A 17,566-nucleotide genomic window follows, 5' to 3' on the forward strand; every position below is an offset into this window, starting at 1 on the left:
TGCTTTCATGCGCAGCAGCTAAACTCACTACAAACTAGTTATACCTAGAATATCTTTGGCTTCCCTCTGACAACCATGCCTCCATCCTTGCTACCCTCCCTATTTTCCTTTCCCTGTTGCTTCATAACCTGGGTTGTGAGTAACTGAATCTCCTTTCCCTTCTTCCCTTTCTTTCCCCTCTCTCCTCCCTGATGAAGGAACATTTGTTCCGAAAGCTAGGAACATAAATTTTCGGTTTTGTTTTATGTGTATCTATCGGCTGTACTGAGCTGAGGTAAGTACTGGCCAGCCCCTCTATCTCTTTGTTAGTATTTATTTTGCCCATCATCAGTTATTTTGTTGCCCAAATAACAAAATTCATCTACTACTTTAAGTGCCTCATTTTTTAAATCTGGTTCCCTCAGCATTGCCTAATTTAATTCAACTACATTCCATTATCCTTATTTTTCTTTTTTCCTTCTCATCCTGTCTGGTAAATCTCCCTCTGACTCAGTGACTTTTCTGAGCTGTACCCCTTTTATTAAATGTCTCCAGTCCTTTTCCTTCACCCCTCTTCTTCCCCTTCAATCCTTCTGCCGTAAGAAGGAGCCATTGGTTCCAGAAGCTTGCATAAGTAAAACATTTTTTTGTTTGTGCTCCTGCTACTGCTTGATGAGCAGATACTCGATCTATTCAGTTACATTATTTTGCTTTTGTTGATGTTAATCTTATATCCTCCTTTCAAGACACTGTCCATTTTGTTCAGCTGCTCTTCCAAGTCCTTCGCTGAGTGTGACAGAATTACACTATCATCAACATAGCTCGTAGCTTTTATTTCTTCTCCCTGGACTTTAATTCTGACTACATTTTTTTTCTTTTGTTTACTTTACTGGTTGCTCAATGTACAGATTGAATAACATCAGAGATAGGCTACAGCCCTGTGTCCCTCCCTTCTCAATCACTGCTTCCCTTTTATGCCCCTCGACTTTATAACTGTTGTTTGATATCTGTAAAAGTTGTAAATAGCCTTTTGCTCCCTGTATTTTACCCCTGATACCTTTAGAATTTCAAAGAGAGTATTTCAACCAAGATTGTCAAAAGCTTTCTCTAAGTCTACAGATACTATAAACATAGGTTTACTTTCCTTGACCTATCTTCTGACATAAGTCGTAGGTTCAGTATTGCCTCATATGTTCCTACATTTCTCCAGAATCCAAACTGATCTTCCTCGAAGTTGACTTCCATCAGTTTTTCTGTTCTTCTGTAAAGAATGTGTGTCAGTATTTTGCAAACATGGCATATGAAACTGATCAAAACAAACACCATCCGAACAGGCTTTGAAGGCCCAGTGGTACTAACTGGCTGCTGTGTCCTCCTCATCCCTTAGGTGTCACCAGATGCAGATATGGAGGGGAATGTGGTCAGCACACTGCTCATCTGGCTGTTGTCAGTTTTCGTGACCAGTGTCGCTGCTTCTCAGTCAAGTAGCTCCTCAATTGGTCTCACAAGGTCTGAGTGCACCCTTCTTGCCAACAGCACCCAGCAGACCCAGATGGTGACCTGTCCAAGTGTTAGCCAAGCGCAACAGCACTTAACTTTGGTGATGTGATGAGAACATACGTTACCACTGTGGCAAAGCTGTTGGCTTTATGAAGCTGTTAGTTTGATAATATGTACACCTGTAAGCACCTGCTTTCTATGGAATTGGTATTATTACATTCATCTTTGCAGTCTGAGGATATTTTGCCTGTCACATACATCTTGCAGACCAGGTGGAAGAGTTTTGTCATGACGACTCTTCCAAAGCTATCAGTAGTTTTGACAAAATGTTGTTTACTCCTAGGACCTTGTTTCGAATTAGGTCCTTCAGTGCTCTGTCAGATTCTTCTCACAATATCATATCTCCCTTCAAATCACCACCCTCTTCCATTTCTATAATATTACCATCAAGTTCATTTCCCTTGTATAGACGCTCTAATTACGCCCTCCACCATTCAGCTTTCTCTTCTTTGCTTAGGACTGGTTTTCCATCTGAGCTCTTAATATTCATACAGCTGCATCTCTTTTCTACAAAAACCCTCCTTAATTTTCCTGTGGGCAGTATCTATCTTTCCCCTAGTGAAATGTTCTTCTAAAGCCTTACATTTATCCTCTAGTCACTCTTACTTTACTATTTTGCATTTCCTGTCAATCTCATTTTTTAGACTTTGATTTTGTTGTGCCTGCTTCATCTACTGCATTTTTATATTTCCTCCTTTTATTAGGTAAATTTTTACTGGTCCTTTTCTTCTTACCTTCTTCTTTGATCCTCTGCTGCCTTCATTATTTTGTCTTTCAAAAGCTGTGCACTATTCTTCTATTGTATTGTTTTCCCTTGTTCATGTCAGTTGTTACATAACGCTCCCTCTGAAGCTCTTAACAGTCTCTGGTTTTCTCAAACTATTCTGTAATTTCCTACATTTTTCCAATTTCTTTAGTTTAGATTCAGTTCACAACAAATAAGTAATGGTTTGAGTTCACATCTGCCCACGGAAATGTCTTACAATTTAAAATCTGGTTCCTAAACCCCTATATAACCATTATGTAATTAATCTGTAACCCTCTGGTGTCTCCAGGTCTCTTTCATGTACGCAACCTTCTTTTGTGATTCTTAAACCAATTGTTAGAGATGATTAAGCTATGCTCTCTGCAAAATTCTACCAGGCGACTTCCTCTTCCATTTCTTTCCCTCAGTCCATATGCACCTACTATTTTTCCTTCGCTCCCTTTTCCTTTCAAATTCTAGTCTCCCCATCACAAGTATATTTTTGTCTCATTTAACTGTCTGAATAATTTCATTTATCTCATCATACATTTCGTCAATATCTTCATCACCTGTGGAACTAGTTGGCATATAAACTTGTACTACTTTGGGCTTTGTGTCTATCCTGGCTATGGTAATGCATTCACTATGCTCTTCATAGTAGCTAACCCACATTCTATTTTTTTATTCATTATTAAACCCACTCCTGCATTACCCCTATTTGACATTGTATTTATAACCCTGTATTCACATGACCAGAAGTTCTGTTCCACGTGCCACTGAGCTTCATTATTTCCCACTACATCTAACTTCAAACCTATCCATTTCCCTTTTTAAATTTTCTAACCTATCTGCCGGATAAGGGATCTAATATTCCATGCTCCTGTCCATAGAATGCCAGTTTTGTTTCTCCTGATGATGACGTCATCCTGAGTAGTCCCTGCCTGGATATCCAAATGGAGGACTATTTTTACCTCCGTAATTTTTTATGCAAGAGGATGCCCTCATCATTCAACCATACAATAGAGCTGTATGCCCTCAGGAAACTTATGGCTGTAGTTTCCCTTTACTTTCAGCTGTTCGCAGCACAGCAAGGCCATTTTGGTTGATATTAGAAGGACAGATCAGTCAATCATCCAGACTGTTGCCCCTGCAACTACTGGAAAGGCTGCTGCCTCTCTTCAGGAACCACACATTTTTCTGACCTCTTAAGAGATACCCCTCTGTTGTGGTTGCACCTGCTTTATGGCCACCTGTATCACTTTAATAATAAATGATAAAAATAGTTTTATTCTAATGAATAAGTGGTGTAGATGACACCTCAAGCTCGAAATTGAATGAACTGATTTATTCAGTGTGTCTGATATAGAAATTGTTAAAAATGGTGGGCCTACAATAAATTATTAAAACATGAAATAAAATGATTATATTGATCTGATGGAATTACAGTTTTCTTGAGACATATGAATCTCAACTTTATCTTCAACAATGATAGGAGCTAAAGAAATGAATTAAAATTTTGGCCACTGATGATTTAAGAAGAGGAGAAAGGAGAAGCTGAAGAAATAAATTAAAATTTGGGCCCCTGATGATATAAGAAGGGGAGAAAGGGCTGAAGGCATGAATTGAAGTTTGTTTTAGGGACAGCATTGGACTAGGTAATCTGTGCAGTTGTATTAGCCATACTGCTATAGTGATGTAGAGGTTAGCACATATGTCAGGTAAGCAAGAGACCTGCATTCAAGTCCTGGCTGTGGCACAAATTTTAATTCATTTCTTCAGCTTCTGTCATTATCAGAAATGATAGCATTTTTCAAATGCAGTTAAGTTTGCATGTCTATGGAATTAGAATGATAACAGATTCCCCAAATGCCTTCTAAACATCACTGGTATGTGAAAAACAGAATTCCATTGCATTAACTAAATACAAGTTTGATTAACTTCTTGTGGTTGGCGCTCACAGTCATATAATATTTCTTAAAAGACACCATAGTTGCCATTGACTGTATGAAATATTTACTATTTACTATCTTTATTAAATGTGTTTTTGCGCCAACAGACTTAGATCCACATGTTGTCAGTGCACCTGAGCTTTATTTGTGATAGATTATTAGAACGATGGTAACATTGAAAATTCAGCACATATTTAACAACATTTTACTATGTGATAAGTGTCGTACTCATCATATCTTGTGGGACTCTCGCATTCAAAGGGCTGCATTTTGATGATGACATGTACTCATGTCAGATACTCTTATATTCTGACAGACTGTAACTTTTGCAGTGTTACTTGAAAATGGCCTTAAGGCCGAAATTGCAATCATAATAATAAATATTTCATACAGTCAATGGCGACTGTGATGTCTTTTAATAAATACAATTTGTTCGCCAACTCACTTTGTGTGTGTGTGTGTGTGTGTGTGTGTGTGTGTGTGTGTGTGTTTTGTCTTTTTTCTCCCCCCCTCCCCCCCCCCCCCCCCAACAAAGACCTTGTTGTGCCAATCTGCAACTCAGCATCTCTACTACATGGTTAGTAGTAACTATCCTCTTCATAATTTTGTTACATTCCATCCTGGATTATCAGTTTTAATATAGTTGTCTTGTTAGATGCACCTCAGTGCTACGAGTCCCCGATATGACTGTATTTGTGCTACAATGAAACACTGAATTATTACAGAATTAAGAAGTATTTAAATATGGCCCTCTTTGACAGTGTAGCAAAAGCCTCCATTGCACACATCTTCTATATCAAACCATGCTTGTAGCTGGCCAGCAGCTGATCCTGGCCTGCAACTTTCTTGGAAATAACTGCCATTCACATGCTGTTGGATGTCTCTAAGTTGGTGAGTGTGTGACGCACTGTGAAAGCCCTTCTGTCATCTCACACACTGGCTTACCTCATCCGAGCCAACTCTTACATTCCATATCTTAAAACTTTAATATGACTGCTTACTCACCAACACATGGGTTTCGTTACATAGCCCAGAGAGCTTATGCTGAAGGACTTCTCACAAAGAACTAACTAAATGATTAATGGAAAATCTCATATAAAGATGTGAAACAAATTCTAACAAAGAGATAGAGGGGCTGGCCAGTACTTACCTCAGCTCAGTACAGCCGATAGATACACAGTGTTCTGTTTTGTGTATCTATCGGCTGTACTGAGCTGAGGTAAGTACTGGCCAGCCCCTCTATCTCTTTGTTAGTATTTGTTAAAGAACTAAGAAGAACGAGCCCTCAAATGTTTGACTAAATAGAAAAAACTGGAGAAAATTGAACTAGCTGAACAAAAGTTGGCACGCATTTACTCTATTTATAACCTATGATTACTTGCCAGAACACTCCAAATAAAAAAATCTTTTGGAAAGTTTTTACAGATTTAAAAATAAAGTGAATTACAGTTTATCTAATATTGTTTGAGATTAGAATTTAAATACTATCAAACAGTGGTATTTTAATTTTAATGTAATTTCCATCTTATTTTTGAACTTTCTAAAGTGATTATGGGTTACTGATTTTGATTCCTGACCTGGCCAAATATTTCATTCACTCTAGGTTTGGCCATTTGTCTTATCCTAATTATTTAATCTCATCTTCATCTCAAAAGATACACTAGTCGCCTAAGTGGCATCAATAGAAAGTCTTGTACCTTGCAGCTGAACAACCTCAGACAGAGTCTTTCGGCCTGTAACACCATATGATCATTTCGTTAAGTAGACCTGCCCATTCTATTTTTACTTTATAATTTTGACTTGTTTTTCTTTAAATAAAGTGCTCCTGAGAAAACTAATTTTATGGTTAAATCAAACAGTGGAAAGATTAGGTTGTAAAGATGACACATTGAGTTGGAGATAGGCACAACGTAACGACTGTTACACATTGAGCTTTTGCCAAAATGTTCTGTGAAAACAAGCCATGTCATACACCACCTCTGCTGCAACCACTGCACAGCTTTTTATATTGGTACGACTACCCATCAGCTGTCCACCAGGATGAATGGCCACTGCCAAACGGTGGCCAAAAGCAAAGTGGACCATCCTGTGGCGCTACATGCAGCTGAACATAACATGTATGATTTTAATGTGTACTTCACAACGCAGGCCATCTGGATTCTCCTCTACACCATCAGCTTCTCTGATCTGCGCTGATAGGAACACATTCACTACTCTTGACTTCAATCCTAGGTAACCTACTGTCCCCACACCCTTCACCTAACAGTTTCCACCCCCTCCGCCCTGCCACCTCCTACCAGTTTGCATCCCCTCACTCTCATGCTGCTGTCTGCCAATGCATCCACTGGTCTTTTCTTCTTCTCTGCTCCACTCCTTTTCCGCTCTCACCTGCCCCCTCCCTCACACGGAGTCTCTTGATGCTGTGACTGGCAGCCTTATTTGGCCGCCATCTAATCTGTGCGTGCTCTGGCAGACAGGACTGACTTCTTTCCCCCACAAGTACCCTGCTAGCCCTCTTCATTTCCTGCCCTATCCCAGATTGCTGCTTTCTGCTTTTATTCAACCCAATCAGTGCATTCTGGCTGGAGCAGCCAGACATAGCAGTCTTGCATGTGTAGGAAGGCTTTGGCCGAGTAACAGTCTTTTCGTTGTGCCTGTCTGCAACTCCAGGTGTCATCTTAATGTGAGTAGCAATCTACCCTTATAATATTGTTACATCTATGGTTAGATTCAGGGTTTACATAATTAAATACTGAATAGAAAACTTTGATCCAACCTACAAAACAAAGTTTTCAAAGATACGTAATCTGCATACTCCTAATTAAGTGTACAAAAGAAAAACCAAATCTTAATTGCATCAATGTTTTCTGTTTTTATCTTGTATTTTTCTTTACTGTTCTGAAAGAAATAATAGGATGGTGAACTTTATTTATGAAATACTACACTACTGGCCATTAAAATTGTTACACCACGAAGATGATGTGCTACAGATGCAAAATTTAACCGACAGGAAGAAGATGCTGTGATATGCAAAAAAATTAGCTTTTCAGAGCATTCACACAAGGTTGACACTGGTGGCGACACCTACAACTTGCTGACATGAGGAAAGTTTCCAACCGATTTCTCATACACAAACAACAGATGACCGGCGTTGCCTGGTGAAACGTTATTGTGACGCCTTATGTAAGGAGGAGAAATGCGTGCCATCACGTTTCCGAATTTGATAAAGGTCGGATTGTAGCCTATCGTGATTGCGGTTTATCGTATCGCGACATTGCTGCTTGTGTTGGTCAAGATCCAATGACTGTTAGCAGAATATGGAATCAATGGGTTCAGGAGGGTAATATGGAATGCCGTGCTGGATCCCAACGGCCTCGTATCACTAGCAGTCGAGATGACAGGCATCTTATCCTCATGGCTGTAACGGCTCGTGCAGCCATGTCTCGATCCCTGAGTCAACAGATGGGGACGTTTGCAAGACAACAACCATCTGCATGAACAGTTGGATGACATTTGCAGCAACATGGACTATCAGCTCGGAGACCATGGCTGCGGTTGTCCTTGACACTGCATCACAGACAGGAGCGCCTGCGATGGTGTACTCAACGATGAACCTGGGTGCACGAAATGCAAAACGTCATTTTTTTGGATGAATCCAGGTTCTGTTTACAGTATCATGATGGACGCATCCATGTTTGGTGACATCGCGGTGAACGCACATTGGAAGCGTCTATTCATCATCGCCATACGGGCGTACCACCCAGTGTGATGGTGTGGGGTGCCATTGGTGTACATCTCAGTCACCTCTTGTTCGCCTTGACGGCACTTTGAACAGTGGACGTTACATTTCAGATGTGTTACAACCCGTGGCTCTACCCTTCATTCGATCCCTGCGAAACCCTACATTTCAGCAGGATAATGCATGACCACATGTTGCAGGTCCTCTACGGGCCTCTCTGGATACAGAAAATGTTCGACTGCTGCCCTGGCCAGCACATTTTCCAGATCTCTCACCATATGGAAACATCTGGTCAATGGTAGCCGAGCAACTGGCTCGTCACAATACGCCAGTCACTACTCGTGATGAACTGTGGTATCGTGTTGAAACTGCACGGGCAGCTGTACCTGTACACGCCATCCAAGCTCTGTTTGACTCAATGCCCAGACATATCAAGGTCATTATTACTGCCAGAGGTGGTTGTTCTGGGTACTGATTTCTCAGGATCTATGCACCCAAATTGCGTGAAAATGTAATCACATGTCAGTTCTAGTATAATATATTTGTCCAATGAATACCCATTTATCATCTGCATTTCTTCTTGGTGTTGCAGTTTTAATGGCCAGTAGTGAATGTTGACATATTGTGCAAATGCATGATGGATAAAAATGCTGAAATTATAGTTATTGACATGTTAAAGTAATGCTGATACTGTATAAGTCCAAATTATTGCATAAACCATTAGTAAAAACGTATCATGAACTACTGTAACTGAAAACTGTATCAAATAGTACCAAAAAAGTAAGGTATCTGTCTCTTCATTTTGACAATTTGAATATTTCCTGACATGTTCCATTGTGGATTGTGTATACTTTGCTCTGTGTGTTATCATATTTTAACAGTTTGTGTATTGTATTCTCTTAGCACCATCCCAGCATTTACTAAATGAGCGTGGGAAACTGCCTAAAAACAACTCTCAGACTGTCTTTTGCACCAGCCCACAGCTGTTAATTTGTCATGCATATTCAGTCAGGATCTCACCTCCTTGTCTCACAAGCTAGCATACAGTGTATTACACTATATGATCAGGTTCATGTTGAAATATTAGTAGCACTGTGTTTATGCTCCTTAGTTTACGTGTCTCAACAGTGTATTTATTTCTCATAGTTCTGTCAAATCCAGTAAATTCTTCAGGTTTCTTCAGTGACCTGTTCATTATTCACTTCTTTTCTCTGTTAATACTGGCATATCACAGTGAAATATTTACATTTGCAGCAAAAAAGATCTTTTTCTGAAATTACCTTCTTCAGAAACAGAACACCCCCCTCCCCCCACACACACACAGTTACACAAGTATCACACACACACAAACAAATCTGTTTTCTCTGGCCACTGGGGCCTGACACTGCAGCCTGACTGGGCCCCAGCAGCTGTAGATAGTAGCCATGTGTGTGTGAGTTGTGCTTGGGTGAAAGTGTGTGTGTGTGTGTGTGTGTGTGTGTGTGTGTGTGTGTGTGTGTTCTATCTGCTTGCTGGTACCTCTGGAAAAGCTATAGTTCTCATACTGATTTATTACACTTGCATTATAATGAAATCATAGGATTTTTATGTCATTTTTAGTTTTGTAATAAAATGTTTCTTTTTGTGTTTGGAAGAACTGTGCATCAAAGGTCCTGGCCATTGCATGGGCACCAAACAACAGTAAATTTGCTTGTTGTATGTCAGATCGCCTCATCCACGTATTTGATGAGAAGGGTGTGAAACGTGACAGATTTTCAACAAAACCAGTTGACTCAAAGGTAAGATTGAAATATGAAACTGTGTCATAGAATGAAATAATTGTTATTAATAAATTGTTCATCAAATTATTCTTAATTTCAGTATGGGAAAAAAAGCTATGTTGTAAAAGGCATAGCATTTTCTCCTGATTCCTTGAAGATTGCTGTTGGTCAAACTGATAACATAATTTTTGTTTACAAGATTGGCAAAGACTGGTGAGTATGTCAGTAAACACCTATCCAATGTAAAATGCATTGAAAATGCCGTACTAAGTACACAGTCAAGCTAAATGATGGAAGTAGTAGGAAGTAGTATAACTGGATCAGGATATCAAAGTGATCGACAGCAAAGCGCAGGTGAATGTGAAAGGGGGTGATGTTGGTTTGCTGCTGTGTGCGCTTACAGTGTGGCAGTAGCAGTTACAGCTGTGTCGGTCCATACTGACATTCTCCTCACTCCTCATGCTTCCTGTTACCTGGATCAGGATATCAAAGTGATCTACAGCAAAGCGCAGTTGAATGTGAAAGGGGTGATGTTGGTTTGCTGCTGTGTGTGGTTACAGTATGGCAGTAGCAGTAACAGCTGTGTCGGTCCATACTGACATTCTTCTCACTCCTCATGCTTCCTGTTAAAGTCCAGTATAGAGTTCACTTTGAGAATTGTCACCTAATGATTGAATTCCTCTGCATAAAATCATATGTATTTCCTATTATTAGTATATCTCAACAAAAGCAAAAGGACATGAACTGTCTTTTACAATGATCAGTATGATTTATGTATTAGTGGCTTATTCATTATGGAAGAAATGGATCTGAATCCTTCATGTGAATACAATAACTAACAGCATTAAAATAATACAAACTGTAGGGTGCACGTAGTACATCTTACTTGTCTGCAGATAGGTATTCATTAATAACGAGATGAGATATCTTGTGGAAATGTGAATCACACAATGTCTTCAAATGGTTAACAGCGTCTCTTGAAAATTGAGAATGTCGTGCAGCAATATCGGTTCTCTCTCTTATAATTTTGTGCCCACTAATTTTTTTGTGCTTGAAATGGAGGATTCTGACAACTGTTAACAAACTTGCTGTAACTGAATAATTCTGCCTCATAAAGAGTAACACACTGTTTACCATTGGATGTTCTTTTCTCTTGTAATATCTGTAAATATGGCAATGAACAGCATCGTGTTGGAAAAAGTCCAGGTTTGTTACTTGTTCTGTCTTCTTCTTACCAGGTGACCATAGCTTAGATGAACCAGCCCGTTCCTGTCCCGAACAGTAATTTCCCATACAAACTGTCATGACAATGTTTTTATAAATCTTCAAAATGTCTGCTGTTCTTTCTGTCTCCCTTAGGAGCAGCAGATGTACATCACAATCTCTTGCCTTGAAATATTCCCACACCACACTCTCACGTGCCTGACCATGCAAAACATGAGGTGAGCAGAATGCTGAATATTCTGTTTAGCGACCACACTTGTCTGAACACTGAACACTTCCACCGCAAGCTTCAAACATTCTTCTCCAGCTGGTAGCACAAAAGAAACTCGCTGTCTGGTGGGGGGGGGGGGGGGGGGGGGGGAAGAAGGGGGAAAAAAGAAAAGAAGAAAAAGGGATCACAGCTGTTAGGTTAATGGCTGCACATGCAGTAGCAGAGTGATTGATAATTGTGTATGGCACAGAATGCATGTGACAAAGCACATTCTCTGGCTGGTTGTTGCTAGGTTAGTGTTCTTGTAAACACTCCGTCTTCAGGCCATAAGAGCCTACCAGGACCATCCGACCGCCGTGTCATCCTCAGTGAAGGATGCGGATAGGAGGAGCACGGGGTCAGCACACCGCTCTCTCAGTTGTTATGATGGTATTCTTGACCAAAGCCTCTACTATTCGGTTGAGTAGCTCCTCAACTGGCATCACGAGGCTTAGTGCACCCCGAAAAATGGCAACAGCGCATGGCGGCCTGGATGGTCACCCATCCAAGTGCCGACCACACCCGACAGCACTTAACTTCGGTGATCTCACGGGAACCGGTGTATCCACTGCGGTAAGGCTGTTGCGTTCTTGTAAACAGCTTGACATAAATCATTTCATTATTTAAAAAAAAAACTATCAGTATTTTTCTGGACTAGAGTTGTTGATAAAATATCAATTTTTTTTCCCGAAAATATCGATATATACTGGCATCATGTTTTTCCCCGATATATTGATATTGAAATGGCAGTATCAAGTCCTGATATTTTCATTTTATATTATATTTTTATCACAATTTTCATTGAATATTTGAAACTGTTCTTTTGAAATTAACATAATTTTACTTTCACTGCGTGAAGGAATCTTACTAGTTTTTGAGCTTTCATCATGTGCAGTCTTTATCTTTGACAGTGTGAATCAAGTACTGTTGGCACAAAGAAGTCTTGGAGGGGGAGGGGGGGTGAATAGAATAACGAGATTTCTGATGGAGTACTCTTCAATTGCTGAAAATGATGAACAAAAACCTAATAATTGGTCATTGCAGTGAATGGAGACGTCTGAGGGGCAATGCTGGTGGAATTGGCACTCGGCACTACCAACAGAAACTGCAATGTTTGACTTCACCACGCAGTTTTGGCACTGCAACTGCTAGGTCGCTAGCGTTTGGAGGAATGAAAAAACGGAAAGTTGACATGAAGTGTTCCAGACAAATGCAGTATGTGACAAAATCAAACAACAGACCCATGGATGCCTTTTATTGTGTCACTTACATGCTGTTGCCATCATTAGCAAAGTGGTCATTGGCAAGCTTGAACATGCATCACTTTCCTTGCATTTTTGGCTCTAAGGGGGATATGCAGACTGCTAGCTTATTGATGTGAAGATGTTTAATAATAAATCAGTATTTAGCAAAATATCTTAACTGGATGGATAAAAAATCTACTCACCAAGTGGCAACAGAACACACGCACACAAATGAAAGTTATAATTAGGCAAGCTTTCAGGGCCAGTGGGTCCTTTTTCAGGCAGAAGGGTTGAAATGGAAGGAAGAGGGATGAAGGCAAAGGACTTGAGAGGTGTATGAAAAGGAGTAGATTTTAGGAAAGTCACCCAGAACACCAAGTCAGGGGAGACTTACCATAAGGAATGAGAAGGAAAAACTGATCGTTGAGGACTACACCAGATGAGATTTGAAAACCTGAGAGCTTCAAGCCCTGAATCTACAAACCCCCAGACTTCTTGAAAAAGCAAAAAGCTGATGGATGTCATTATTATCTCATGCTGCTGGAGTGGATCGTGTTTCTTCAGCTGGGTGATACACCCTTGGACAACCAGTAAATCTGGAAAAAACTCGGGAATTTTTTCATCCAGGAAAAACTTGGAGGAATTTTTAGAAGTCCAGGAATTTTTCATTGTTTTAGTTTTCAGTTGAATTTTTGTAGTGTTGGCTGGTAAGAACTGATATCCTAACAAATAATTTTACTTTGTCCTGCTACTACAGAATAATATTGCTGCCAGAAAACATAAACGAGAGAATATACCAAAATAAAATTTTATTTGTAAAGAAAATGTGCCATTAAAAAAAAAAAAGTATAAACACCTGCCAACAGTGAAATGTGTCAAAGGCTTTAGGACAAAGACTGTACAATACTTCATACCAAACTGCATTCAGTGAGCATGATGTCACAAGTGTTTATATTTATAACAGTTCGTGGGAAAATATTGCAATGGGTGGTTTGAGAACAGTTATTTTCGAAGTAAATTTCCTTTTACGCAAGATGAATTGTGTTATGTGTGAGAATGTGCCATTGATTTCTTAAATTATGGAGAATTTGACTCTATTTAAAGACTTAACACTTTGAGGACCATCCACTTAGAAATATTTAAGGCCCAGAAGACCAGCCATTTATGCCATTATGTAGTACTTACTGGCATATTTGTGTTTAATATATCGTAAAGAGTAATATGCTTAAAAAAAGACCAAGCTTCAAGGTTAGTTTTTCATATTTATTTTAGTTCTTTTATAGATTACAAATAATGCAGTAACAATGGTGAAAAGTATAATTATCCTTCAAGTAAAGTGCAAGGTAATTTCTTTAGGAATTTCACACATAACTGACTTTTTGTAAATGGAAAATTTGAAGTGTTTGTGAGAACATTTATTCAGTTGGGTGACCCAGAAAATGTTTGGTGCACAACAGTGAAATTTATATTTGTGCTTGTCAGAAATATTCAGCTGCTGCAGTGTATGCTGTGCTGTTGGAATGCTGCCTGATCACACCCTTGGAAAAAACAGGAAAAAAATTTTGGCAACCAGTATTGCAGGTGAAAGCTTGTTGTGTAGCTGTTCTGAATGTATATTAAATTAAACAGTTTATGTTTCTTATTTGTGTGTACCCACTACTTAACAATGTTGTTGCTGTCGACTGACATTATCACAAGTCCCATAATGTTAATATCTGCTGTCATTGGCTGGTAAATCATGTAACATGAGTTATGATTGGATGATAAAAGTGGAATTCCTATTTATACTTCCAAAATACGAAATTATGCAGTGTACATGTTGCCATGCATCTGAGATCTTTCCAAAATGCATTGTTTATTGCTGGGTTTCATTTTCTAAAGTGCCAGAAAGTTCTATGCTGGTATATACTGCCGCCGTTGGATAAGCAGCTGCCAGCAGCAAGTCGTATACCCCTAGCTTACTTATTTGTTACATAGTTTAATTCTTAATTTCTTTGCGTGTTTTTGCATACTTGCATTGTTTAATTCATAAATTTCGAGTCTATTATAGTATTTGAGAGTTGTAGCATTGCGCTTTAGTGTTTACTTCGTAGATTCGTACTTAAATTGCGTGTGAGTTTCGTATAGGAGGTGTAATCTTGAGTTTCATTTACTGTAATCATAAATTCAGGCAGATTGTAGCACAGTCGTTAGGCATTTGTGCAGGTTAGTTCATACATTATTTGCGTGTTTCCCTTGCGTTATCTAGGCACAGACTCGTGTTTCAGTAACTGTTGTTCAACATCGATTAGAATGGACAGGGACTGTGATTGCTGTGTTCGGATGAGGGCTGAGTTGGCATCCCTTCACTCACAGCTGCAAACGGCGCTGACTTTGGTCACGTAGCTTGAGGCTGTTGCCAATGGGCACCACTGTGGGGAGCCGGACTTGGGTATCACGGGGATGTCAGACTCGTCCCGTCTGTCCCCAGATCGGTCAGCCACTGTGGTTGCCTCGATTGCTGCCCGCAGTGGGGCTGAGCCCTCGCCTGTGGTTGATTGGGAGGTTATTCCAAGGTGTGGCAGGCAGCGAAAGACGTCCCCGGAGGCTGATCAGAAAGCCTCCCCGGTGTGTCTGACAAACAGGTTTCAGGCACTGTCTCTGGCTGAGCCAGATGCAGCTGCCTGCCCTGTTTCAGAGGATGATTCTCAGCCTTCAAGGTCTGGGCAGTCACAGAGGGTGGGCTTATTGGTAGTTGGGAGCTCCAATGTTAGGTGCTTGATGAGGCCCCTTAGGGATATTGCGGCTAAGGAGGGGAAGAAATCCAGTGTGCATTCCGGGTGGAGTCATTCCTGATGTGGAAAGGGTCCTTCCGGATGCCATGAAGAGCACAGGGTGCAGCCAGCTGCAGGTGGTGGCACATGTTGGCACTAATGACGTGTGTCGCTTTGGATCTGAGGAAATTTTCTCTGGGTTCCAGCGGCTATCTGATTTGGTGCAGGTTGCTGGTCTTGCTTACGAGATGAAGGCAGAGCTCACCATCTGCAGCATCGTTGACAGAACCGACTGCAGACCTTTGGTGCAGAGCCGGGTGGAGGATCTGAATCAGAGGCTCGGACGGTTTTGCGACCGTGTTGGCTGCAGATTCCTTGACTTGCGCCATAGGGTGGTGGAGTTTTGGGTTCTGCTGAATAGGTCAGGAGTTCACTACACTCAGCTGGCAGCTACACGGGCAGCGGAGGCTGTGTGGCATGGACTGGGTGGTTTTTTAGGTTAGAAGGCCTCGGGGAAAGTACGGGGTGGGCTGCAATCTCAAAGGGTGCATGGCAAATACAGGACGTGCTTGGATCAAGGAACAGTCGCAATTGTAGTTGTAAATTGTTGTAGTTGTGCTGGGAAAGTCCCTGAGCTTCAAGCGCTAATAGAAAGCACAGAAGCTGAAATCGTTATAGGTACAGAAAGCTGGCTAAAGCCTGAAATAAGTTCTGCAGAAATTTTTATGAAGTCTCAGATGGTGTTCAGGAAAGATAGATTAGGCAGAATTGGTGGTGGAGTGTTTGTGTCTGTCAGTAGTGGTTTATCTTGTAGTGAAGTCGAAGTAGATACTCCGTGCAAATTGGTATGGGTGGAGGTTATACTTAACAGCCGAACTAAGTTAATAATTGGCTCCTTCTACCGACCCCCAGACTCCGACGATATAGTTGCTGAACAGTTCAGAGAAAATTTGAGTCTCGTAACAAATACCCCACTCATACGGTTATAGTTGGTGGGAACTTCAACCTTCCCTCGATATGTTGGCAAAAATACTTGTTCAAAACCGGTGGTAGGCAGAAAACATCTTCCGAGATTGTCCTAAGTGCTTTCTCCGAACATTATTTCGAGCAGTTAGTCCACGGACCCACGCGAATTGTAAATGGTTGTGAAAACACACTTGACCTCTTAGCCACAAGCAATCCATAGCTAATAGAGAGCATCATGACTGATACAGGGATTAGTGATCACAAGGTCGTTGTAGCTAGGCTCCATACTGTTTCTTCCAAATGGCTCCATACTGTTTCTTCCAAATCCACCAGAAACAAACGCAAAATAATTATATTTAAAAAAGCGGATAAAGTGTCACTAGAAGCCTTCCTAAGAGACAATCTCCATTTCTTCCGAACTGACTATGCAAATGTAGACGAGATGTGGCTCAAATTCAAAGATATGGTAGCAACAGCAATTGAGAGATTTATACCTCATAAATTGGTAAGAGATGGAACTGATCCCCCATGGTACACAAAACAGGTCCAAACACTGTTGCAGAGGTAACGGAAAAAGTACGCGAAGTTCAGAAGAACGCGAAATCCCGAAGATTGGCTAAAATTTACAGATGTGTGGAATTTGGCACGGACTTCAATGTGAGATGCCTTTAATAGGTTCCACAATGAAACATTGTCTCAAAATTTGGTAGAAAATCCGAAGAAATTATGGTTGTATGTAAAGTACACAAGCGGCAACACACAGTCAATACCTTCGCTGCGCAGTGCCGATGGTACTGTTACCGACGACTGTGCCGCTAAAGCGGAGTTATTGAACGCAGTTTTCCGAAATTCCTTCACCAGGGAAGACGAGTGGAATATTCCAGAATTTGAAACACGTACAGCTGCTAGCATTAGTTTCTTAGAAGTAGTTACCTTAGGAGTTGCGAAGCAACACAAATCGCTTGATACGGGCAAGTCTTCAGGTCCAGATTGTATACCGATGAGGTTGCTTTCAGATTACGCTGATACAATAGCTCCCTACTTAGCAATCACATACAACCGCTCGCTCACCGATAGATCTGTACCTACAGATTGGAAAATTGCGCAGGTCGCACCAGTGTTTAAGAAGGGTAGTAGGAGTAATCCATTGAACTACAGACCTATATCATTGACGTCGGTTTGCAGTAGGGTTTTGTAGCATATATTGTATTCAAACATTATGAATCACCTCGAAGGGAATGATCTATTGATACGTAATCAGCATGGTTTCAGAAAACATCGTTCTTGTGCAACACAGCTAGCTCTTTATTCGCACGAAGTAATGGCCGCTATCGACAGGGGATCTCAAGTTGATTCCGTATTTGTAGATTTCCGGAAAGCTTTTGAAACCGTTCCTC

At 40.6% G+C, this 17,566-nt stretch overlaps 1 protein-coding gene across 1 annotated transcript in view; it reads left to right on the forward strand.

Moving 5' to 3' along the window:
• LOC126176767 (intraflagellar transport protein 172 homolog) overlaps positions 1 to 17,566 on the forward strand; it is a 387,842-nt gene that overhangs the window by 71,184 nt on the left and 299,092 nt on the right. The window contains exons 4-5 of the mRNA XM_049923936.1: positions 9,607 to 9,750; positions 9,833 to 9,945. Coding sequence (XP_049779893.1) covers positions 9,607 to 9,750; positions 9,833 to 9,945 — 257 coding nt within the window. The remainder of the gene's footprint in view (positions 1 to 9,606; positions 9,751 to 9,832; positions 9,946 to 17,566) is intronic.

This window comes from Schistocerca cancellata, chromosome 3, assembly GCF_023864275.1.
Source record: "Schistocerca cancellata isolate TAMUIC-IGC-003103 chromosome 3, iqSchCanc2.1, whole genome shotgun sequence".
NCBI classification, from domain to species: Eukaryota; Metazoa; Arthropoda; class Insecta; order Orthoptera; family Acrididae; genus Schistocerca; species Schistocerca cancellata.